The following is a 25,709-nucleotide window of genomic DNA, read 5'->3' as shown; positions in this document are numbered from 1 at the left end:
GTAAGACTGGGTGGCAGATCAGTAAAGTATCTTGCTAGAAATGAGAATATGTAAATTACAGATTCGTGCTCAAAGCCACGTCATGTCAAACATCTGTAAAAGAGAGTAGCAGTGACAGGGCTGAGGGTGTTTGTGTTACAGAAACTGGCATTTAACAATGTTTTTCTCAGGAGCTGCTTGAACTGAAACGGATCTTTTTTTCCTCATTATTTCTTTAACAAGCAAAGCTGTTAAAATTGCTTAACTCAAATCTGCCATACACTTGCAGTCTGAGTTCTTCTTTTTTCCCTAAGTTTATGTTTTCATGTTTTCTGTAAGTTCTCCTGTCTTTTGCCTCTCACTGGTTAAGTGAGGTTGGTTTGAGATAAAGTCCCATGCCTGTGGCAGGATGTTATTGCTGTAGCACAATAGTAGAGAGTTATGGGGTGACATCCTCCTCATGCAGTGACAGTTAAGGTAATGAAAGGTATTCTTTTGCCCCTTGTACAGTCACTAAAATGTTAAGTTCCTAATAGGCATGTACCAAAGAGCTTTTTGGCCTGTGTTTGCTCAGAAGAACATGAGTACTTTTCTGGATGAATGTTGTGGTTTTTTCTTCATAATACCACTCACTTTATGAGATCAATTAGTATTTCTAAAATAGCAGGTGAAGGGTGAGAAAAGCCAGGGATTCTCATGACTCTTGCTGGTCTTCTCATCAGTCTTTGGCTCTAGAATACTGACTCTGTGATCATCCTTCATTATCTGTGTAGAAACCATCTCAGCAAGGAAGTACACTGTAGATGGCTAGGTCTCAGTAAATAAGTTGGCTTAGACAAGCATTGTTACACGCCTTGTTATCTCCTCAAATGAGTAAGGCAAATCTTGTAAAGAACTGTGCAGGGCAAAATTGAAACTCAGACTTTGATTTCTTGCCTTGCAGATTGCCAGTTTAGCGAGTGTGGGATCACTGAGATGCTTGCTTTTTGTGCTGCAGCATGGCTAATTAAAAGTCTTGTGTGGAGTTCTTGGTGGAAAATACATCAAATTTGACAGGTGATGTACCTGTCAAAGAAAACCTGGAGCATTATACAGTTGTGATTTTTTTTCTTGAGATAGGTACAATATTTTGAAGATGGAAATGACATCTGAACCTCTCCTGACAGTGCCTGATGTTTCTAAAACTTCACTTCTTTCCTTGAGGTGTAAATTCTAATACTCCGTTTAGCAGCCTTTGTTTCTTGTGCTGCTCAAATAGACATCATCCGTTTCTTCCACTTCAGTTGTTAATTCCCTAGGTATGCCTGAAGGGAATCTTTAGAAAGGAAATTCCTGGATGACTAGCTGGTCTGCAGAAATCAGATCTCTTTCAGGCTGGTTGGGGTTTGGTTTTTGGTTTTGTTTTGGTTTTTTTCTTGCAGGCTGAAGAATATGGGAATGAAATCTAGGCATCTCAGCTTTGCTAGTACTGACTCTGACAGCCAACAAACAACCCTATGCTCCAACAGTGACTTCAGTGGTTGTTAATAAATGAGACATCCTAATGAGACCATGCATTAACCAATGATCTTTAACTGTTCATGAAGTACTCATTAACCTGTTTTTCTCTTGTGCCTAATAGCCATATAAAAAAATGTCCTCAGGTGAGTACTAATACCTACATTGACACTTAACTTGCAAGCGCACCTTTTTGTTTGATATTGAGACTGATATCTTGGACAGCTGAAATTTGGACATTTCCCACATACCTTGCTTTTGGGAAAGCCAGTCATCTGCCAGGAGCTTAGATTTCAGACCAGCCAAAACGTTTGTAAGATTCCTTAGTTTGATTTCCCTCTTCTGGCATTATAAAAGACAGGGCTTGACCTTTGTGTGACATGAAGTGCTGTGAAGCCACAGTGAAATCTTTACTGCCTCAGGAAGCAAATGTGAATCATGTTGGGATATCAGGTGGCTGAATGGATCAAGCTTAAAAGGTTAGATCTGGTCTAGAAGGATGTGCCTTCTAAAACATTGTGAAGTCATTTGAAGGTAAGTTTGTATATGAGCAGGTAAGAATTGTTATTGTAATTGTTACCATGGTTATTTTTGTAACTGACTTTGAGCAGAGCATGTGCCTACAGAGTTACCCTGTGTTTGTTAATTTTGACAACATCCCAGGGAAGGTGTTATCCCAGGATTCCTGCCGTGCTCTGGCTGCCCACAGACTCTCCCTGAAGATATCTAGACGTGCCCTCCTTAACAGGGTCTCCTCTTGGACATATCCTGACACATTAGGCAGCTTCTTTGGAGTCAGCTCTTCTCCAAATAAAGGTGGGTAGGTACATGTCATTCTGTTTCAACAGAAAGTTTTCTTTGTTAATTATTTTAAAATTCTTTTTAGGAACTTGTTGATGTAGTGCCTTGGAGTGTGCAGGACTGTGGCAGGGCAGCTCACGACTGACAGCTGCTGGTGAATAAGAGAGCTGCCCAGAGACCTCCCCAGAGTGCAGGCAAGCTTTGATAGAGGAAGGGGCAACTGGCAGGTGACAAGCAGAAGAACTGACTGAGTAATCCAGCTATCTTTTAGTGACATGCCAGTTTCTGACTCTCATTTGATTAGTTTTGAAGTCTGGGTGAATTAGGTACAATTCTAAGAATCCAAACTTTATGGAGTGAGTACCCTAAAAAATCAGACAGTCAGAAGATGGATAGAGCTGTGATGCTAAGGAAAAGCAAGGAAAATAAAAGAGATACTGTTTTCAGGTATGCTTTTCTTGGGAGGTTGAGGTAAAGTTAAACAGTTTTAGGGGTGTTTGAGAGGCTGGAAATGACTTCAGGGTAGAGGCCTTAAAGGCATCATCTACAGTTTGGAACTAAGCAGCAAGTAGTAGTGATAAAATGGAAGGAATAATTGTAATCCTAGTAACTGCTTAGAGGAGTAACTGTAACCTCCAATTACTCATAGAGCAATTGCCCAACAGTTGTCATGGCCTATGAGTTGTCAAAAATCCAGATGGATTATTTCTTTCTCCTAAGGTAAGGAAATAGGCATCTTAGGGTAGCTACTGTCAACAGTGAATCCCAACAGAAAACCCATATGTGGAAGCTGCTACTCCCTTGTCTGCATATCTGCTTCCCATGACAGCATCAGTAAATACATGCAGAGGCTGCAGACACTCCACGCCTTTGCTTTGATTGTCATCTGACACACTAGCAGATACACACTAGCAGTGTTTGCATCTGGAAGTGAGTTCCTCCAGGAACTGAAGATACTGAACACCAGAGCTGCTGACACTTTGTCCCCCTCCCATGTCGGGCTCACCAAGGAAAGCACAGAGGGTTTATTTTTAAATTTAAGTGGTATAGTGATACATACTGGAAGTAGCATAATAAAGGTCCAGGCTACCTGGTAGAATTTCTTCCCTTGTTTCTATGACTTTTGCCAATCAAACCATTGAGCTTCTCTCCCACCCTGAAATCATTGTCCCCAACCTGTAGGTAGGACCCCAGATTCCCTTTTTGTTTGCATTTTAGGTAGCTGGGAGAGGCATTTGGCTTTTCACTGTACTGGCATCAAGAGACACAAGACCAGGGTTTTTAGTTGATATCTTCACTTAAGTTCTTGAGGTTTTGCTTCAGTGAGAAATGGGATTCTTTGCTTTGTTTATCAGCTTCTGACTTGGTTTATATAGGGCAATTCTCCTGGGCAGTCCCATCAGTCCCTGGTCTGCTGTGCAGATGAACCCCTTCCCTTCTCAACCACTCTGCCAAACCCCACATCTCAAATTTGTTAGGTACTGGGAGAAAAAATTCTTTCTAATCCTTCTTTAATATGAACAGTGACATGATCAAAATTTCTTCCATATGTCTATTAAAGGCTTATCTTTGTCCCTAAAGATAAAGCCAAGCCCTTCCCTAACCCAAATGAAAGCAGTTCAGAGGAGATAAAATCATGAACAACATCAGAAATAGCATATTGATAATTTGAGGTGTATATAGAAAGTCCCACAGCAAGAATTCTTGCATGTTGTCTGTTTAAATACATTTAAATATATTTAAAGTGTGTGTCCCAAGGAGCCAGTAGATGACAGGCACTTTGCTGGGTGCCTATGTGCTTGACCACCTTTAAAAAAACTCACAGTAGTCTGTGATCTGAGCTACTGATGAGACTGACATTTGTGACAGAGGCAAGGATTCATCTCATTCCACCTGAACTTCCTGATCTGGCCTGACCCAAGATGAGGACATCACACGTCTCTGCCTGCACAATCTCTTCCAGTCCATTAGTAAACTAGTTTGAAATGTAATGGGAAGGAGGTACAGAGCCAAGGAAATCTTTAACTTGATGATGCTCATCAGTAGGAGTAATCTATTCACACAGAAGCAACCCAAGTGGTAGCAATGTGCTATTTTTTAAGGCTGTCCCGTCAGCAAATTATTTAATACTGTAAGCTATTTTTACACATAATTTATAATAAATCCCACTGCCAGGGACAGGCATTTGACTTTTTACTAATTTCTGGAAGTTTTCCTGATGTGGGACAACTCACATTCTCTGTGTGTGTCTTTCAGTTTAACAGCTTATGGATTTAAAATTACTTTGTATTATTCCTTCTGGCAGAATTCTGGGTTATACCCATGAGACATATTGCCAGGGCTAGCTGGCATGCTGCAGTTCTGCAGGCAAGACAAGAACTGCGTGGATACCGCAAAAAAAATCACAAACTCCCTCAAAACTACAGGCAGCTTTGGCAAACCCTGATGTTTTCCAGTGAGAACTTAGATCTCTAGCACCACTAAAACACACCCCAAAGAATGGATGCACTTACAGGAGATGTGTACCATCACCTGCTTTAGCAGACACAAAAGTGGTGTCCCACTTTGTGACTTTGGTAATACAGGTGGCTGGTCAGCAGGTCCACCTGAGTGCTGCTGCTGGGCTCAGCAGCACTGCAGGACACACTCTGCAGTTCAGGCTCCTGTCCAGAGCCCCCAGGGTTGGAGTTCTCACCCATACCCACAGCTGGAGGCTTTGGCTCAGCCAGTGCCCAATGGGATGCTGGATCAGCACACCCAGAACTGGCTGGGACCAAATTCCTGGTGCTGGATGAATGAGACTGACAGCAGCTGAGTGAGTCGTTCTTGTAAAATGATCCTGAAAGGTGCCCTGGAAAAACCCCATTTAAACAGAGGAAGGAAGGTGAGTCCCTGGAGTTGCTCAGCTACTTTTTATTGCTGCAGACGCTGCTGGCAGCCTCCTTCGCTGGGAGACCTGTCCAAAGTGGTTGAGCTCAAAGTGTACCTTGGCAGGGGCCCAAACACACAGGGTTCATGTTCAGACATGGCACCTCAGTGTGCCTTCAGATGACCCAAAGGTCCCCTGGATCCTCCTGCCTCCACGATGGTCACAGACACCTTTTCCCCCTGGCCTTTGTGTTTGGTCCCTGCTGCTTGAAAGTATTTTAGAACAGCAACCCCTCAGAAAAGTTCACCTGCAGCAGTGGGGTTTGAGCATGAGGGTGAATGAAAAAGACTGGCTGTTTCACCCTGTCACACACATGCAGAGTATGTAGAGGGAAAGCATTATTCCAGGAGGGTCAAACTTGAGTGTTGTCAAGTGTGTACCAGGGTGGGGACCTGCAGGGCTGATAGGACTTGTTTCAAGGCCACTTTTGGAACTGGGGAGTGTGCTGGGTTGGTTGAGGTGAGCACCAGGGCACAGTGATAGGATGTCTGAGGATTCTGTTTATTATTACCCTAAAAGCACTGACAGTCTCTAAACCCAGTCCTAATTGTGTGGGAACCCCTCTTCTGTGCAATCAAATTCAAGCTGGTGCCTCATGCACATGAATGCCACTCGGTAGGAAGGGAGCCCTGTGGGGAAGGAGTGTCCCATTTCCAAAACCAAACTTCAGCCCCAATGTTATTTCCTCACAGCTTCAAGTTGGCATGTGAGTTACTAAAAATCCGTCAGCTCACATCCTTCCCAGTCAAGACCCAAGCAGCTATTCACCCAAAGTACCAATTTTATAGTTCTGTGTGTGTCTATAATCTATTTACCAGCATTCCTATTTCAGTATGTGCCTGTTAATAAGATTAGTAATTAAAAAGCTTGATAGGAATTGGCAAGCACAGCTCCTCCGCCTTTCCCTCCCCTCCGAGCCGGACTGGCGTGGAGTGTGAGGCACGGTTGGCAGAGTACCTGAGGGAGCGAAGGCAGGAGGCTCTGCTGCAACCTCTGCCGGCAAGAAAGCAATGGAGAAATCCAGACCCTTATGGGACAATCCCCTGCAGTTTGTTTTCGCCTGCATTTCCTATGCTGTGGGGCTGGGAAATGTGTGGAGGTTTCCATACTTATGCCAGATGTACGGAGGAGGTAAGTGGGGTTTACATTTTCTTGCTTCCCTCGAGGAGGAGTGGGGCAAGATTTAAGTGCAAAAGTATGTTGTCCATGTTCGTGCTCTGTCCACCCAGCAAGGTCCAGGGCAGAGAGGAGGTCTGGCTTTCTGTTGTTGTGCAATCTGTTTTGTTGTGGCTTTATTTTATGTATTCTTTAGCATTAGGTTTTTACCTGACAGCTGCCCCAGTATAGTGGCATTGTTTCCTGTAAGTGCAATGAAACAGTGGGAAGGTCCATGTTTTCTAAAAATACTGAGGTAGAGTGAGAGATCCAGATCCACATAGTATTCATTTATTATATTTTTGTCCCACTGAATCACTTTGAAGGTGTCAGAAATTGGTTCATGTTCTTGTACATTCACTTATGGGGACTTGGAAAATATTGAGAAGGGGAGATAATTATACTGATTTAACTTAACGATCAGCTGTATTATTTCAAGTACCTGTCATTAATATCTTTTATATAAAGCTTTGCTTTGGGAGATAATAACTTGACTGCAAATCTGCCTTGAAGTTGAAGCCTTGGCTGAAATGCCCTAATCAACAGGGGTTTCATAGCTAAAGCCTCCCAGGAACCTTTGGAAATAAGGAATAAATTGATTTGTCCTCCAAAAATAAATAAACCAACCAAAAAGACCTCAAAACCCTCTTTAAAAGTTTATCCTCCTCCTGGGTCCAAACTGAAGAAAGATGATATTTGTGGCATATATGAGCTACAGCTGTTCTTCCTTAGAAATGAAAAGTCAGATAATTAGATTAATTAAAGACCATTATTAATAATCTCCTCTAGTATACAGCTACCACAGTTTTGAAGATTCTTTAGAAACAGGCTCTCTGTAAGACAAGTTTTTTTACTTCTTCATACTTCATCTGTTGACATGGCTGGGGACCCATCTCAATCTTGAATTAAGGGACATGATGAGCATCTGCCTTATCTACTTCTGGTCTCCTTCTGCCTTTTCTTCCTTTCAGGAAGAAACACTGAGATGTTAAACAGCTTTTTGCTTTTATGCTTATTTTGCTGGCTTGTAGCTTACTTCTGAATGCACTTGTAGTGGTAACAGTTGGTTCATGCTGCTATTTGAAAAGCCATCTCAGGGCTGAGACTGCATCAAAGCTATCCTGTGGGATCAGGTCAGAAAAATCCAGATAATATGGTGGTGAAGTGTCAGTAGAAGATAGATGCTGCAGTGGCTGAAGCTTTCTTAGAGAGTTCAGATAGCAGAAATGATAGATGTGCTGTAATCTTGTGTGTATTACCCTCCATATGCTTTAAGGGTAAAGACTTCATATCTGACACTGAACTCTAGCACAAAGCTTAAAATGTGTTTCTGTACACAGTCAAACTGCACGTGATCAGTTTGCTAGTTCCCATCATGGCAGACATCCTGAAGGGCAGCAAAACTCTGACTTTTGGGGGGCTTTGGGTCATTCTTTTAATCAGCCATCTGTACTGTGATGAAAACTCTCTGAAAGGTGGTGAAAATTCTCTGAAATGTAACCAAAACTGGAACATTTGGTTAACCTGAATAGAAGCTTAAATAAGCTTCCCTGCTCATTGCAAGGGCTTTGGACTAGATGATCTTTAAAAGGTGCCTTCCAACTCAAACCATTCTATGATACACCCAAGAATTTTCTAAAAGCATGTTTTATGTTTTTCCATTATTTTTCATTATATTTTCCATTGTTTTTCTCTTTACCACTTATATTTATGTGGGGAAAAGCAGCTCTTTCTATTGTGAAATTAAAACTCCTGACAGGAGGTTTTGCTTTTCTTAATTGTTTTATCCACTGCCCTCTTAAAGAGGATTCTGTGGCTTTCCTGGGGTTCACAAAACCCACGCATACAGAACATCGTTTCAGGAACTTAAAAGGTGGATATGTCAGGCTCTGGGATTAACTAGGGGGGCGCCAGCTTGTTTGGCATCTTCCTTGCAGTAAAGCACGGAGCCAATCCCTGTCCTGCCCAGCAGGGCAATCGGGCCCTTATCACGGATGATGCTGAGTATTTGTAACCTGAGTATTTGCACTTTGTAACTGTCATTCTGTTCATCAGCAGTTTCCCTTCTTCTCCTTCTCCTTGCTTTCCTGCTGGGAGCATGACCTGAGCAGAGCAGGGTGCATGCACCCCTCGTAGGTGCAGTTCCTCTGTCCCTAAGCGGGCTGGGCCAGGCTCCAACGAGGCTGGGCCGGGTCTGCAGCGGGGCTGGTGCTCAGCAGCGCTCAGCCCTGGGCAAGGAAGCCCCCGAGCACCAGGCAGGAGCCCGAGCAGGGCCGAGGGTGCCACTGGCCAAGCCCAGGGCCTTGAGCAGAGCCAGGGCACACTCCGCACCTTTTGCCAGCTACAGGGATCTGGCCTGGGGCTGGTTTGTGCAGACAGCTGGCACCGGAGGGAGCAACGCCCGGTGTCAGTAAGCGGGAACTTGAGTAGAGCCGATTCCCAGCTGACAAGGAGCTGGTTTATTGGCTGCCCAGAGTCACCTGTGTGAGCCGTTTTGGTTCTCCTCTTTGGGAAGAGTAGCACTAGGAGCAAGATCTGTGTGCAAACAGGATGCAGAGCAAGGGGCAGGGGCTTAGCCCTGGCACCCCCAGCCGTGGGGAGACACTGGGGTGAAGAACAAGCCTGAAGGCATTTCTCCTCCTTGCCAGTTGGCACAGTCAATGCCAAACATGTGGCAGCGCTGCTGGGAGGGTGGAAAACCTTTGCAAGGCCTAATGCTGATTCCCCTGTGGTAGATGGCAGAGCTGCCTCAGTGGCTGCTGGGGCAGCTCGCACCCCACCGGCACAGAGCGGCTGCGGGAGCTCTTAAACCTCCGACGGCTCCCTTGTGGCAGAGGAAGTTATCTAACAGACTAACAAAGGGGTTGTTAATAACAAGAGAGCTGGGAGGTGGGAAATTAATTCCCAGAATAAACCGGATTATTGCTCTGTGTTTATTTCCAGGTCTTTGCCTCAGTCGCTGCATGGAGTTCATTCCTCCACAGCGCTGCACAGAGCCCATTGCAAGGAATGTTAATGCCACAGATTAAATCCTAAATAAGAGATATTTACGTAAATATTTTGGCTTGCTGTAAAAAGGGAAGCAGGGAAGCCTTCACAAAAATCCAGCTTTTGACTCAGTCAGCAGCTCTTTCTGAAGTGAGCCCCAGGTTGAATACAAGGATTTTATTTTTTTCTGGCAGAAATTTAAGCCAAAGCACATCCTGATTGCCAGACAAGAAGGTACTTTTCCTTTCCTCGCTGTCAACCTTCTCACTCCTGCTGTTCCTCTTCCACAGGAGCATCTCTGTGGCTCTCCATGTGCAGGGAAGCAGGGATGAGCAGCCCCATCCAGGAGACTCAATGCCTGTGTCCCAGGGTCTGCTCCCAGGCTGGGAGGAAAGGCTCTGGGGGAAAAGCCTTCATTCATTTGCTGGTGCTTATGGGCTCAGGATGGGCATTTGGGAACTTTTTTGTTTGGTTTTTTGATTGTTTTTTATTTTTAAGCAAGGCCAGACTTTAATATGTAACTCAAAACTCTCTGTTTGACACAGACATTGCTGTTACCTTTTCTTTGAGCACTTTGGGTGTGCAGCAGAACACCCCACACTGAAGTAAATCTTTCCCTCATCCTCTTTGTCTCATTATGGGTTACAAGGTTTCGCAGGTGGCTGGTTACCCTTTAACAGCCCCAGCCCCCAGCATTGCTCAAACCACCGACTGCATCTGGGCAGTGCTGCTGCACAGCAGGGCCGACTAACACAGTTTAACAGCAGAAACCCCAGCCCTGCCAAGTCCCTGCGGAAAATTCCTTGTGCCCAGGCAGTCAGCGCCCACCAGCCTCTGGGACTCTGCCTGAAACCTCTGTGAGATGTCCTTCAGGATTGGGCCATGCCCTCAGTACTCCAGGTACCTGGACAGGACCAGGACAAGGCCAGCCAGCCTCTGGGGCGCTGACAGCATGACTTGAACACAAATAGGGCAAAGTGGTGTTTATCTTGCTGCTGATCTGCTGAAGGCTGACTGTTGGGTTTGTTCTCCCAGGTGGCTTTTTGATCCCATACCTCATCATGCTGATTGCCGAGGGAATGCCCCTGCTGTACTTGGAGCTGGCTGTGGGGCAGCGCATGAGGCAGGGCAGCATCGGTGCCTGGAAAATAATAAGTCCCTACCTCTGTGGTGTTGGTATGTTCTCAGTTTCCATCTTTGTTTTCCAGCATGCAGGGAACCTGGGTGATTTTAGATTGGAGAGCTTTGTCTTTCAGAAAAAACCCAGGTGGGAGCTCAGGTTTTACTGGGTTTCACCAGGCTGAGCAAAGACAGACACCTCATGGCATGCATTTATCCTGTCCCTTGTTGGGCACCGGGGCTTGCTGTGTCGGGTCTGGATTCAGAGGTGTGAGTCCCCCTGCCCGCAGGCAGACTGCCAAAATCATGTTGTGAAGGCCAGTGCTAAACCCAGCCCTTGGGGCTGCCTACACTGAGTTTTGACCCAAAGAGCACATTCCCAATAAGCTCAACATGAGTGATAAAATGGTGCCCTAATTTCCTACTCTTCCAGTCTACCATTTACCAATGTCCACTCTTGGCTACATTTTTATATTATTAAATTACCCTGAAAACCCAAGCTATCATTAATTTGCATAAGCACACTTGTTTTTTTAATGATACATTGAATAATTCATTCCTCATGGCCCAGAGTATCAAATCCAGGTCAGGATAGTCCTGGTTGGGAGGAGGAGGAGGCACTGACTGCAGTGTCAGGGACATGCCCTGTGCACATGGCTGTGCAGGGACAAAGCCTCTCCTGTGTCAGCCATGGTGGTGCTGCTCCCACATCCCACAGATGTTGTGGAGCCCTGGGAATTTTGGGGTTTTCTACTGACCAAGTGTCTCCCTCCATACCCACAGGAGTTGCCAGTGTTGTCGTCTCCTTCTTCCTCTCCATGTACTACAATGTGATAAATGCCTGGGCCTTCTGGTACCTCTTCCACTCCTTCCAGGTGTGTGGGCTCCCAACAGCCCAGCTTGGCCCCGCTGTGGCTGTGGAGGGTCACAGTGGCTTTTCCTTGGTGCTGGATGTTGCATGGCAACTGGGAATGGGGAGGTGGAAGGGTGTCAAAAGCTTCAGAAACCCAGGGCTTTGCTGCAGGGAAAAGTTAGGCAGTGATTTGGTCCTCCGTGGTCCTCCCAGAGACATTGGCTGTTGTCTTCTCCTCACCATGGAATTCAGGTCAAGGCCAGGCTTGTGACACTTTGGTCACATGTGCCTTGGTGCCAGGGCACCCTGCATCCTGGGATGGGCCTGTCTGATGTCAGGGGAGAGGTTGGTCCCATGGTAGAGGCTTGGAGAGTGTCACCTCCAGGGGAGAGGGTTAAAGAGGCTCAGTCCTTGGGGAGAGAATCAGTCTGGTCATCCCCAAGGAAGAGGGACAGAGCTGATCTGTCCTTGGGTAGGGGAGTTCAGAAAGGGTCATCCCCAGGGGGGAGGATCAGAAAGCATCAGTCCTTGGGGTGAGGGTCATTGCCAAGGGAGATTGTCAAAAGAGATCATCCCCAGGGGAGAGGGTCATCCCCAACCATGCAGAGAGAAGCAAGCCCGGGCAGAAACCTGTCCTTGCCATCATCATCCTCCCCATTCCCCACTGGCACCTCGGCTCTCCCTGCCATGCCCTCACTCATGGCCCTTCCTGCCAGGACCCACTGCCATGGGCCACCTGCCCCCTCAACAGCAACCGCACGGGCTACGAGGAGGAGTGTGAGAAGACTTCATCCACGCAGTACTTCTGGTACCGGCAGACCCTGAACATCTCCCCATCGCTGGAGGCCAGCGGCAGCATCCAGTGGGAGCAAGCGCTGTGCCTGACGCTGGCCTGGCTCGTGGTTTACCTCTGCATCCTCCGCGGCACCGCCTCCACCGGCAAGGTGAGAGCGGGCACAGCCCTGCCGAGCCCGGGCGGGACGTGCAGTGGGGAATGGCTGCTGCTCCTCGGGGTCAGGTATCCCCCCGAGCACCGAGCTCTGCTGCCCTGTCAAGGTGCAGCTGAAGCAGGATCAATCACAACGCTGATACTGAAAAAGTAACCCGGGGAACTCCTTTAAGCACAGCAGCTCTCTCTCATGGGCAGTTGTCAGGCTGCTGGCCATGAGGAAAGCTGCCTGCCCCAGCAGAGGCGTGTCAGGAGACGTCTATTCCTTGGTCTTTGCAAGAAAAACAAGACATTACTGGGCATTTTTTGCTTGCTTTTTATTCACAGCAGAAGTTATGAGGAAGTGGGGAGAAAAACCCCAATGTCCTGGCTGAGCCTGCACTAAGCAGCAAGCTGAGGGCTGTAATCCCCAAATCGTCTTAGCCAAATACAGAAAGCCAAGAGACTGTAAACTAGGAATAACCTCTTAAACTTGCTGCAACTGATTCAATTAAATTTTGATTCAATTTGATTAAATTCAAGTTTTATTTTGACCTTTTATGAGCTCTGCTTGCCTTCCTTATAGAGCAAACATGATGATGACGATGATAACGATGATGTGATGATCACCTTTGCCTAATGAGTTTTTGATAGATGGTTGTGAACTGGTGTTATGCCACCAAATGATGTAGAACTGAGTTTGCTGCAAATATTTTAGATTTTTGTTTGATTTCCAGTCTAAGAGAAGACACTTGGAATAGTAGCACAGGTCTTCAGGATTATTAAAAACTCGTTTCCCTAAAATGTAAATCTAAAGTTAGATTTGTCTGATAATGTTTTGTTAAAGATTAATATCAGGATAACAAACACATTAATGGAAATTATTTATGTAAAGTGAGACTGACATAGCAGATTAGCTTTGTCTTACATATTCTTTAGACCAAGGTCTTTACCCTCTTTCCCCAGGTCGTCTATGTGACAGCCTCTTTGCCATACTGTGTTCTCATCATATACCTCATCAGAGGATTAACACTTCATGGAGCTGTGAATGGGCTTGTCTACATGTTCACACCAAAGGTACAGAAAAACTGTATTGAATTCTTCAGGAAATGTTATTGGTTACTGGGCACGGAAGTTTTTAAAAGGTCTTGGTCCTTCTTTTTTTTATACTGAATTTTTGCTGCAGTAGCATAGGTCTGGCAGCTGGGAACCTCAGCTGGGAATGGCTGGAGGCTGCCATGGTGCCCACAAGTTGCTTGCTTTTTCCTGCAGAAAAAGACCTTCCCATTAGCAAACCTGTTGCTTCCAGTCAGAGCAGTAACCCTGCCCAAAACCACCCCTGACCTGTAATGAGTGCACAAAGGGCCCCATCCTTGCAGGCTGGAAGGGGCAGTGCTGGGCACTTGGTGGAACTTCATGGTTTTGCTCTCTCATCTGCCTTTGCAGCTGGAGCAGCTGTCGAACCCCAAGACCTGGATCAGCGCTGCCACGCAGATCTTCTTCTCGCTGGGCCTTGGCTTTGGCAGCCTCATTGCCTTTGCCAGCTACAACGAGCCCTCCAACAACTGCCAGAGACACGCCATCATCGTGTCCCTCATCAACAGCACCACCTCCATATTCGCCAGCATCGTCACCTTCTCCATCTATGGCTTCAAGGCCACCTTTAACTACGAGAGCTGTATCAACAAGTAAGAGCCCTCTGTTTCACTGGTTTTCACTGCATGCTGTTCTGGGGCAGCTGAAGGGGGAGGTAAATAAATAACAGCATGCAGCTCTGCCAGCACTGCCCCAAGACCAGAGCTGATACTGCTCTAATAAAGCTAAAGGAGCTATTCAAAGCGATGAAGCCTGAGATGAAAGGTCAGAAAGCTTTGCCTTTTGACACCTGGGTGCTGCTTCCAGGCACAGGCCTGGTCAAGAGGGTGAGTTTGCCTGGGCAAGTCATAGAGCAACTTTCCCCTGTGTTCTTGTCCTGGCCTGTGCTCCAGGGAGTGTGGGGGAAGCTGATAAATAAATGCAGCGATGATCAGATCCCCTTTTTTAAGGCTCAGCCCTTAAGTTCCACAAGTTCATCCTCCTTGGCTGTGATGCTCTGCAAGTGCCCAGCAGCCTGCAGGATTGTGTCCTGTAGCTGCAAGCTTGCGTGCAGTCCCTGGCACAGGGCCCATGTCAGTTACACATTTACTCATATTTTTAGAGCTTTCAATCCATCTGTTGATCAGAGAGGAAACCAAGCTGCTAGTCCTTGCTTGTTGACAAAAGACTTTAAAGTTGGTGAGGTGTGGACGTGAGACCACAGGGCAAAGGGGAAGAGACACCAGGCAGCACTGGCCAGCTCCCAAGATACCTGCCTGGGAGCAGCAGTGTGGGCACAGGAGCTGCTCCCTGCAAGGCACAAATGAGCACAAGGTTGCCAGTGTCCCGGCACTGTGCTGGAAGTGCTGCTCTCACCCAGGGACACTGAAGCCCTGGCACCAGCAAAACATTCCCCTGGGGCTGATGGAGAAAAGGGATGGGGCTCTGGGCCTGAAAGCCATTAAATTCCTGTAATCCTTCCCAGGGTGATCCTGCTGCTGCTGAATGCTTTTGACCTGGAGGAAGGCTCTTTAACAGCAGACAACCTCAATGAGATGAAAGATTACCTCATGGCCACCCACCCAGAGGAATATGCCCAATTAGCACCACAGATTAAAAACTGCAGCTTGGAAGCTGAGCTAGACACGGTGAGTTGCACCACTTTGTGGTGTCTCCTTTGCTCCCATTGAGCCCAGGAGCTGCCTGGCCAGGGCTGGGGATCATTTCTACACCTCAGGATGGGGCAGGGGCTCTTGGGTCATTAGCATCCAGTGTCCATGCAGTTGGGACAAACCAGTGAAGACCTCACCTGCCTTTGCTGTACAAAGCCACAGCTCAGGTGTACATGGTCACGGCACAGAGTCACTCTCTTTTGTCCTATGTCCTTTATTGAGCTGAGGAGCTGCCTGCAACTCAGTTTTCTCCCCTTGTCTCCGTCAGGCTGTCCAGGGGACGGGACTGGCATTTATAGTCTATTCAGAAGCGATCAAAAACATGGAGGTGCCCCAGCTGTACTCTGTGCTCTACTTCTTCATGCTGCTGATGCTGGGCATTGGCAGCATGCTGGGGAACACGGCTGCCATCCTCACACCGCTGACCGACAGCAGGGTCATTGCCTCCCGCTTCCCCAAGGAGGTGATCTCGGGTAAGCACCTGCCAGGCTGCTCACAGGCCACACAGGGAGCACCTCTGTGACTGTGTGTGTGTGTGTGTGTGTGTGTGCACAAGCTGTGGTGTCCACTGCCATTGAGTGAAGTGCCACTCCACTCTCTGACCTCGGGTGGAGCAGGGAATAGCAAATACGCTGCTGGAAGGGTTTGCCTGCCCTTGTGAAATCCTGCCCATCCTGTGCAGGCCTTTCCCTTGGGAGCTCCCAAAGCAACAGGGCAGTCATGGGTGTGTATTTCCAGGCTTCCCGACACACCCCAGCTCCTTCAGACTCGCGTCTCCTGACTGGTGAAGCTCAAAGGGAGGATACAAATGGCAGCATAGTTGCAGCAAGCAGCTGTTCAGTCACATTGCCAGTATCCCAACTATGAACCACCTCAGCCATTGGTCAAAAGAAATAAGTGCTCCTTTCTGGGCATGGAAATCAGTTTTAAAAAACTTGTTTTCGCTGGACACCCAGCAACAACAGCAGATGCTGCATGCACGTGTGACATGGCTGTAGCTAATATTTGGCTGTCTTGGCCATGTCTGGATGATGTGCTGTGACTGTGCAGGTCTAAAGAGCAGCAGTTTAATAACAGTCACCCATGCTAAGGGGCAGGTCTTTTCCACAGGGAAAAGAAAATTCTTCTCCTCAGAGAGCTGCTCAGCAGAAATCCCACCAGCTTGTTAGTCACAACAAGCGTGACATTGTCCCTACACAAACTTCCAGGTGTAATGGCAGGATCCCTGTTTTTAATCCCTGTTTTTATCCACACAGGTGTTGTGTGTTTCGTGAATTGTATAATTGGCCTGATCTTCACCATGGAGGCTGGAAATTACTGGTTTGACATCTTCAACGACTACGCAGCCACCCTCTCGCTGCTGCTCATCGTGCTGGTGGAAACCATCGCTGTGTGTTACATCTATGGCATAAGGAGGTAAAGCTGGAGCCCTGCTTCCTTCATAGTGTCACAGCTGGGGAGCAGCCACAGGCCAGGAATAGAAATACTGCCTTGGGATGAACATTTTTTCCTGTGCTATAGGATCAGCAAGGGGATGGGGGTCTCCCCTGCCCTGCAGACCCCTTCTGGGGCCCTGGCTCAGGGCTGTGAGGGGCCAGGCTGGGCTGACAGGGCAGTACTAAGGAGTTGTACACACAGCTCCCTGCTCTTGTCTTCGGTCTCAGGAGCACCTTCTGCCAAAACTCTGCTCCTCCCATGACAGGAATTCAGCACGAGCACAAGAGTGCCAGTAAGTCTGGTTTCAAAGGTGGTCACCTCGCACATTGTTTGTCTCCCAAGTCAATCCTTGTGGGTAAAAGGAAGCTCTGGAATCAGGAGAAGTTTTGAACAGCAGAGGCATTTGAAAATAGCTGAAAGGAAAGGCTTCAGCATTTGCTTTGTTAGTCTGCCAGCACAGAGGGTGTCCAGGCACATATGTGGGTATTTCCTCCCTGATGAATTCAAAGCATTTGAGTAAGATCCAGGTGTCCTGTGAGATTTTAGGTACCATTCCCAGTGTCAGTACTTCCCCTAAGACAGTCAGGTAACAGCACTGAGAACACTCAGCTACACAAACCCAGCTGTTTTCTCCACAGTACTACAGCATCATTCTTTCTCTCTGTCAGCTGACACCAGTAACAGCCCAAGCTTACGCTTCAGGCAGAACTTTCTTGTTGTATCTATTTCTAGCTACTCTCTGCAACTTGGGATTCTCTTGGAAGCCTCACTGTCTTTGTTGACTTCCCCCTCACTGTGATTATAGTGAGCCAGCTTTTCAGATAATTCTCTGCTCATTTGTGGTCAACTGTACACCCCTCCCTCATCTGGCATCCTCAATTCTGTAGGCAGCTTTTGAAGTAACTCAGAACAAGGTATTCATCAAGTATCTGTAGCCAGTCTCAAAAATACGTGTTCGGTTTTCTTCACAAAAATGTTTGGTTTTCTTTTGAACAGATTTGAGAAAGATCTTTACACCATGATTGGACGCAAGCCAAACTGGTATTGGAAAATTATGTGGGCTTTTGTTAGTCCACTGCTTATTATAAGCCTATTTATTTTTTACCTCACCGACTACATCCTCACAGGAACATTGCAATACCAAGCATGGGATGCCACACAGGTAAGAGTTTTGGGTCTGGGCTTTTTTTCTGGTTTAGACCTTCCTTATTTCCTGCAAGCATACAAGCTTCTAAGCTTCTAACTACACTCTTCCACAAAATGGTGTTCTGAAAGCCAGTAGCTGGAGTCAGGGCCATCCCTTAATTTCGTGGAAAGGAAAACCAGGGAAAACTTGACTTAGTGATGATGCAGTGATTCTGTAGAATCAACTAATTTCCCTCTGTGATTCTTAATCGACCCTTCATAGAATTACATTTCATTCATGTTGAAGACCCAAAATCATCTTTAAAAATACACTTTAAAACCCCCTACTTTTTAAGCGTATTTACTTTGAACAAAATTAGTGGTACTTTATGAGAGCTGAGCTGCTGCTAGAATAGTTTTCCTAATTTCCATATACATTTTTCTTCATGGCCAGGACACTTTCTTAAGAATACTGGCCTGTGCATTTGTCACAGAGCAATTACTAATGGATAAGCAATCACTGGTTTTGTAACATTTTGTGGAAATGTTTCCATCATGCAGGAACAAAGCACATAATTGTTTTCATGTCATGGCCAATTTAGGACTCGTGGCAGGCCTGGCCTGTTGACTGGGTGTCAGCATGAGCCCACAGGCTCCAGGAGAGCAACAGAGCCCTGACAGAGGTCAGGGCCCAGCCACCTCATTAAGAAACACAAATCAAGCCAAAATCTGCTCTTTACCAAAGCTTGCAGAAGTTTACCCCGATCCTGTTGTCAGCAGCTCTGTTCTTCTCAGTTTTCAGTGTGTGTGGTTGGACAGAGAACACCAAGGGCAGCTGTGAGCTGCCACAGACTGCAAATGCTTCTCAGAGGTCCTGCTTAGGTCCATACCCACAGCTCTGCTCCTAGCCCGACTCTGGGACAGATCCCACAGATCCAACTCTGTTTTCTCCCTTGCAGGGCCAGCTGGTGACCAAGGATTACCCAGGCTATGCCCTGGCGGTGATCGGGCTGCTGGTGGCATCATCCACCATGTGCATCCCCCTGGGAGCACTAATGACTTTTGTAAGGAAGAGACTGAAGAGGGAACGAGTCTCAACTGTGGCATGAAAGCTGACAGCTGGATTTGGGAGGACCTTACCCCCATCACCAGTGACCGGGCACTTCTGGAAGACAGCAGCAACCATTATTTGTAGCAGCTACTTATAGAGTTGAGAATGGTGGGTGCTATATTGACCAAAAAGTGCTCTTGAGAAGTTCCACAATGGTTTGGGGAAAAAAAGCTCTTCTGTAACAAGATGAAGCTTTAAAGCGGCCTCTGTAAGAGGTGAGAAGGAGAAGAGCAGCTCACAAAATGCCAGCTAGCACAAATTAACCAGCACATCAGCCCATTACACGTTAGGTGATTCTTTTCCACTGTTGTAGCACTGCCGGTGTGGAAACGTGACCAACCAAGCATGTTCCTGCACCAATTTACCAGCAAATGCCCCCAAACCATTCAAGACACTTAAGCATACTCATTGTTTGAAATGACATCTGTATTTCATAAACAGGTGAAACTGCTGAAGTCTGGCAATGAGAATGTGACAATTGCTTTGCTACATGGGGAATAATCAGCAGGATGGCACTGGGAGATAAATGTGGCCAGTGTGGCTTTATACTTGTGTCCAGCAAAGCAGTGAATATATATATTTATATTTGCATATATCTATATATATGCACACATATGTGTGAGCTGCACAAGTTCTCCCACCTCCAGAAGTAAGCTTCAAATTCCAGCATGCAACTGTGCGCTGTGCTGTACTTTGTATTTTCTAGGGATGTACTCTAAGTACACTGGAAGATATCTGTGATAAAGCTGCTTTACGAGCCCCACCTAAACAACAGTATGCCATATAATTAGCTTTGACAAAGTTCATATCCAGGTATTCTTTAATCATCAATGTAACAATCCAGCAGTTCCATGGACCTGTTTAATTTCCCTGTGCAAATGTTTTATAAAGAAAGCAACATTGTTTAAATTGCAAGCTTCATGTAATAGAAAACATTAAAATTATATCTATGAACTTTAGAAAAGGTTGCTCTGAAGAACAGTATTAGAGACACAGTCATGGGACAGGGGTTCTTAATACAGCATCTTAACTATGGAACCATTAGAAGATGGCAAGTGCCTTAGAAAAGAGGGATTCATTTCAAACACTGTGAAAGCACAACACAAGTCTCTCGTTCTGGGGCAAAAAGCAAGAGGAATTGTACAGCCCCCAGGGATGGGCAAAATCTCGACAGTGACAACCAAGATCTGTATAGTCTGCAACAGCCCTAGAAAAAGAACACACCTGCCTCCCTCCCCAGGCTTTGCTAACAAAGGAAAGACACCTTTTCACATTTCTGTTTATTAAAAATGGATACCATAAACAACACCTGTACAAAATAAACCTGAAATTGCCTAGAATATGGTAATTGCCCAAAATTGCCCAGAAATTGCCCAGAATATGATGAGAAGTTATCGTCTTGGGCCTCCTCTTCCTCTTCCACGACCTCGGCCTCTGCCACGGCCTCTTCCACGGCCTCTTCCAGCAACTTGGCAGGCAAAAGAAAAAGAGAAAATAAAGTGAGACCAAGGAATCCTTTCTTTTTGATTAAAACATTCTGTATCGAGCATAATCACCACACTGCTTCCCTGTGATAAGACATTACATTAGGTATTAAGTCTGTTAATGCTCAGTAAGTTTCATGTAATATTTTCATCTTTTGTGTTAGTTCTTCCAGTATACAACATCCAGAGACTACTGTCTGTCCTTGGATTCACTGCAGAAAACAAGGACATAAAATAGTTGGCTGCTCCCAAATGACTGGGTAATCTGACAGGAAACCAGGATTCATTCTTTTTATATATATTTAGTCTAGTTTTTTTTAGAGAGAAATGCAAATTTTGACAAACTGTGAGATTCCCAAACCCATCTTGTCTCAGGCACCATGTGGAAGGTCAGCGTTTTGAAAGGATCCCAGCATCCACCAGCTCCTACTGGTCTCAGTGATGCCTCTGCCAATTGCAGGTGTGATTCTAAGGCAAAGGTCTTGACTGGGTGCTCCCAGTTTTAATTACTGCTATTTAATTGTAAAGGGAAGACAGAATCATAGGACAGTGCAGGCCACAAGCAACTCCTGAATATCATATGATCCATAAGGTGATAACGTGCCTTTGCATCCCTGTCTCCCAAAGAAATGTGACCCACCAGGTTGCAAGGACACTCTGCAAACTTTAGATTATTGGTTCACTTCAAAGGTGTTTGTGAGTGCAGGGCTCACAAAGATGCCGAAAACTCTGCAGCAGTGGGTGGCTCTCTAAGAGACACCCACTGGCACCCACATTCAAGGAGCAGGCTGATTATTCTGGGATGCAGGTTAGAAATTCGGAAGAGACAGGAGGAGGAGAGACACAGGACAAATTTGACTTAAGCAAGGTGTCATTATATTGCTGGTAATACACTGACCCTGTAAAATCCATGGAAGCATCAGCCCCAGCTGGATGACAGCATCAGCAGGCAGCTGTGCTCACCAAGTGCCAGCACGCTTGGACACAAGGCACACGTGGCACACACAGCCCAGCCAGTATCCTGCCCTTTCCTCACCACTTGCTAAGGACAGAATCAAGGGTTTTACACTGGTGAAGCCCAAGGGCATTCATGGATTAAGGCAAAGCACAGCACAGCTTTGGTCTGAGAGCACTTCCATGCACTGGGGATGCAGGGAGCATCAAATGGAGGTAACTGGAGCTATCAGGGCTGCTTCCCCAAAGCTGACACCAAGTAGGGATGTTCTCGTTCACATCACGACGTGAGGTTCAGGAAAAAGCAATCCAACCACGCTCATTTCTCCGCGTGGTCAGATTGTTTTAATGAACTTGAGAGGAGCAAAGCCCCTCTGAGAGCTTTATCCTTATTGCCCACCAAGGCAGCAGCTGCAGCGCTCACACTCGGTGCTGCACAGCTGAGGTTCTCCACCAATGCAGAACACCCTGCACGCCCACATACTTCAACACTAATTACAGGAGAAATGGTACAACATGATTCTAGAGCACAATTAGCTTTCACTTACAGCTCACTGTTTTTAAAACACACAGATTAACTGGTGGGCAAAATATATATTGCTGCTGATTTCCTGGGGTTTACTGGAGACTCATCTTCAGTAGTGTGGATTAAACTTGAGTTATAGTCTATACTGTTAGGCTTCCAAAGAGAAAGATTTTTATTCAGCATCACTTTGAAAAAAAAAGTTCCAGGAAGAGCAGAAGAGCTGTGACTGGAACACTACTGGGAGCCAAAGCTGAAGATGCACTCGCTGGAATACAGCCTTGATTCCCTCAGGTTCTCAAGTCTATCAAATTCACTGATACCATTTTTATCCCCCACCAAATTTCAGTGAACCATTCAACACCATCTGAGATATGGTCCTGCACTTATTATCTGTGTGAAGCTCCCCATACAAACTGAGGAAACACAGACACCTGGGGAAGAGGAAGTAAATCTCTTTGGGTGCCAACTGTAAGACTCAGTTAGGTTAAGACTTACTCAAGCTGATAAACATTTACATTTTGAAAAACAGAAAAGCCATAACACAACTTCATGTGAATGAAGCTCTGCAGATGCCAAGGAGGTGGGCAAGGCAGTCTGAGCCAGTGCCATGTCAAACCCTTGGGGATGAAGGAATTCAGTGCCAAATGCAGACACCGACAGACTCCAATCAGACGCCTTCAGACACACAGTACTAAATTGCACACAAAGGCAGAAAGCACAAACTCACCTGCTTCTCTTTTCTTGGATTTGACTTTTGGTTCAACATCCACTAGCAAAGTATCCAGAGGCAAACTGTCAGGCAGAATGAAGTAGCGGATGTTGTTCCCTCGAATACTCAGGGTCTCCAGCTGTACGGGCTCTCTGTTCTTCAGAGTCATTTTCACTGCTTTCAGGTGTGTGTTCATACTCACATCCACTCCTGAAACAACACAAGCCTCATTTCAGGGACAAGGTCTCTTGTTGCCTGCTTTTAAGTGCACACATGAAATGAGATTGATCCTGTTCATCAACACCTGCTTCTACCACTCATGAATTACTTCAGTCTGTCACAGAATGGAACTACATCTCTTTTCTCTCTTGAATTACCCAGTTACCATGAGAGGCCTTTAGCTCCTCATGGTTAGAGATCTTTATCCAGGTCCTGGCAATAGCTGTTTTGTAAATGGTTAAAATAACTCCTCTGAACAACAAATAAACTACTGCTTAATACAGAAGGCTAATACTAATCTTTAGTCCTTTAAAAAGAAGAAAAAAAACCCTTGGAGAGGAAAAAATAACATGGGCAAATTCCTTTTTCTGTAAATCTTAGGAAAATCCAACCACAAAAGCAACATTTACCTCCTGATAAAATACATTCAACACCAGAGTGAATTCTCTGTGAAAGTTCAGAAAATACCCCACTGCAAGGAACAACCACTGTGGTTACAAACTCTGAGAACAGCCAGTACACAAGAATTGTATGGAATCAGTACTGTGTACACTATGCTGTGTTATGCACAATTCCAAACTGGAAAAAACACCTCAGCTGGATGCATGTACTGTGTAACAGCTGTGAGGAGCAATTAAAAAAAAAAAAAAAAACCAAAGTTTTTATTTTGCATAGAGCTTTAGGTGGGATCTGATCTCCAGCTATGAAGATCAAAATGACAGTGATTTTATTTTTCTGTCTGTCCCCCTCCCTCTGGATTTTACACAGCTCCACCTGACCCAGTCCCTTGGCTGCTGTGAGGGGCATTACACAAAACCTGCCCCTTCATCCCTGCTCCTGCCCTGGAGCTGGGAGGAAGAGGACATTGTGCAATGTTTTTGCAGATTCTTACCAGAAAATGAGAGAAGCTTTGCTCAACAATTAAGCCTGAAAGAGCAGCGAGGTCAGGAGCCCAGCAGAGTGTTTGCTTCCCATCTGGCTGGGTTCAGCAGAGCGTGCTGCAATCGGGCACCAAGCTGGCTCCCTCAGCTCTTAATCAAAGCTGATGGACCTGGCTGCAAAATAATGCCCGTTTTGAACTCTGCCAAATCCCCACGGATTGCTGCTGGCCAAAACAGCACCTCAACAATCCTCTAGAATAAAACTCAAACTCAACAAGAGTTGTATCTTTTTTTTTTTTTCCAAGAGTGCGGGGGCAGAAGAGCTTCTGAAAGCCACCTGGGGGTGAGTTTAGTAAGGGAGATGCAGCAGCTTCCTCGGCTCAGCCCTGAGGGTTTGCCTCATTAAACACAACACGCCCCACCCACATCTACCTGCTCTAAGTACAGCTCAAGGGAACACTCTCAGAGCAACGTCCCTCACTGAGGTTATTAAAGAAAACAAAATGGCTTGCACATGTTTTAATATGTGAGAACTACTTAACGAACCCTGCAGAATTCCCTGCAACTTTCAGCTCAGTGATATAAAGAAGCACCTGGTAATCAGGAACCCCCAGGAAAGCACAGGACAGACCTCTGGCAGCAGAGGGGGAGCAGATTCTCTTGGCCAGGATTCCTCTTTGCCCTGTATCCCACACCCAGCTCTGCCGTTCTCAAACCCGCCTCTCACACAATCAAACATATGCAAATATGCATTTCCATCTAGACTTGCTTTAACAAAAACGTGCTCAACAGGAATAATTATTTTTTAGTCTACATGCAAAATTTAACCAATTTTAGCCCACATCAGCTAGAAAAGGCTGCCCAGAGAAGCTGTGGATACCCCATCCCTGGCAGTGTTCCAGGCCAGGCTGGATGGGTCTTTGAGCAACCTGGTCTACTGGAGGGTATCCCTGCACATGGCAGAGGGTTAGAAATGGATAATCTTTAATGTCCCTTCCAACCCAAACCACTCTGTGACTCTGTGACCGTGCTACTAAAATGACAAGAGACTACCGAGCAAGGTTTGGAAGAGTTTGCTTCCTTCCTCCCCCCGAGCCTGTCTGCAAAGCTGCAGCTGGGCTCAGAGGCTCCCAGTGCTGCAGCAGATTTACAGCTCCCAGCAGAACCTCTAAAACAAATCTCTGAGCATGGATGGACTCACCCACTACTGCACATCAAAGACAATCCGTGACCCACTGAAATTCCCAAGTATTTTCGTGGTTCCCTATGGAGAGCTGGCTGGTCACAGCTCCCGACTGTTCCCAGCAACCCCCGACAATTTCCAGACACTTTTGCAACACAAACACACCTCACGCTTGCACATAAAGCTATGAATTGAATTACAAAGCCCATCTCCGGCACTTCCCTGTGCCGGTCCCCGCAAGAGGGAGCACAGGACAAAAAACTCATTCAAGCCAGGACTGCCAATTGTCTGTCGAAAGGCAACCGGGAGTATTTTGCTGCATCCTCCCATCCTTCCGTACCTGTGATCGTTCCATGCACCTGCGTCCCATTCTTCAGCTCAATGGTCACAGTCTCATGGCTCAGCTTCATTAGAAACCTGGGAATTAAAAACGCATTTAAAAAAAACCCAGCCCGTTCACTTCCACACAAAGCCGTACGTGCTGGACAAGCAGCACCCAGCAGTTCGGCATCCTGAGCTCCCTCGGACGGCGCTCACGGATTCTGCCGGGAATGTTCAGTGACACACTCCACGTCCTGCCCAGCCACCGGGAGCTGGGACGCTTCAGTGACACTACTGCCGGATCCAGCATCTACTTCCAGGCCAAACGGCCATTATTGTACGGAGAAGGAACCATTTTAAAAGTCGTTACAATCGCGGGAAGGCAACGCCAGCCCACTCCGGGGGGTTTCCCTCCAAAAAGTGGGACGGGGGCTTTGCTGAGCGACCCGCGCAGGCCCCGGCTCACAGCGGGGTCCCCGCCCGGCCCTGTCCAGCCCATCCCGGGCAGCTCCCGCTCCCGCTCCCGCCCGCGGTGAGGGGAGAGCGCGGGGCGGCCCTGAGGGCGCGGGCTCGCCCGGCGCTGCCGCTGCGGCCGGGCGCGGGCAATCCGCCTCCATCCATCCCCATCCGCGCCCACTCGCTCACCTGACGAGCTTCATGGCGGCGGGCGGGCGGCCCCGGGCGCGGAGCGGCGGCGGGCGGGGAGCCCCGGGCGAGCGGAGCCCCTGGCACGGTGGGGCGGAGGCGCCTCTCGGTCAGGCCG

The 25,709-nt window shown here is 46.8% G+C and overlaps 2 protein-coding genes across 3 annotated transcripts; one reads left to right on the top strand and one right to left on the bottom strand.

The window, feature by feature from the left end:
* Positions 1-13: 13 nt before the first annotated feature.
* Positions 14-19,578, top strand: SLC6A20 (solute carrier family 6 member 20). 2 transcript variants are annotated; one of them, XM_036399174.1, is made up of 11 exons: positions 14-2,292; positions 10,385-10,525; positions 11,252-11,343; positions 12,038-12,265; positions 13,216-13,326; positions 13,696-13,937; positions 14,810-14,972; positions 15,265-15,469; positions 16,253-16,412; positions 17,430-17,595; positions 18,518-19,578. In XM_036399174.1, exons 1-11 carry the CDS (start codon positions 2,058-2,060, stop codon positions 18,665-18,667), a joined length of 1,893 nt encoding a protein of 630 aa, XP_036255067.1. In that variant the 5' UTR covers positions 14-2,057; the 3' UTR covers positions 18,668-19,578. The 2 variants fall into 2 exon arrangements, with proteins under 2 accessions (XP_036255067.1, XP_036255075.1); XM_036399182.2 differs by lacking the exon at positions 14-2,292 and adding an exon at positions 2,301-6,337.
* On the bottom strand, positions 19,472-25,709 carry SNRPD1 (small nuclear ribonucleoprotein D1 polypeptide). Its single transcript, XM_036399207.2, has 4 exons — positions 25,592-25,709; positions 24,966-25,042; positions 22,361-22,552; positions 19,472-20,137 (listed from the first exon to the last, which is right to left on the bottom strand). Exons 1-4 carry the CDS (start codon positions 25,603-25,605, stop codon positions 20,061-20,063), a joined length of 360 nt encoding a protein of 119 aa, XP_036255100.1. The 5' UTR covers positions 25,606-25,709; the 3' UTR covers positions 19,472-20,060.

Source organism: Molothrus ater, chromosome 1 (genome assembly GCF_012460135.2).
Source record: "Molothrus ater isolate BHLD 08-10-18 breed brown headed cowbird chromosome 1, BPBGC_Mater_1.1, whole genome shotgun sequence".
In the NCBI taxonomy this organism is placed as follows: domain Eukaryota; kingdom Metazoa; phylum Chordata; class Aves; order Passeriformes; family Icteridae; genus Molothrus; species Molothrus ater.
Note: the sequence above shows the minus strand (reverse complement) of the source record. Positions and strands in the feature narration are given on the sequence as shown.

Coding starts and splice junctions, on each gene's coding strand:
- SLC6A20 (XM_036399174.1), top strand. CDS start 2,058: ATGGTTATTTTTGTAACTGACTTTGAGCAGAGCATGTGCCTACAGAGT. Junction 13,327..13,695: donor TCTACATGTTCACACCAAAG/GTACAGAAAAAC, acceptor CTGCCTTTGCAG/CTGGAGCAGCTGTCGAACCC. Junction 17,596..18,517: donor AAGCATGGGATGCCACACAG/GTAAGAGTTTTG, acceptor TCTCCCTTGCAG/GGCCAGCTGGTGACCAAGGA.
- SNRPD1 (XM_036399207.2), bottom strand. Junction 22,553..24,965: donor GGTGCATGGAACGATCACAG/GTACGGAAGGAT, acceptor GTGTTGTTTCAG/GAGTGGATGTGAGTATGAAC. Junction 20,138..22,360: donor ATCCAAGAAAAGAGAAGCAG/GTGAGTTTGTGC, acceptor TTGCCTGCCAAG/TTGCTGGAAGAGGCCGTGGA.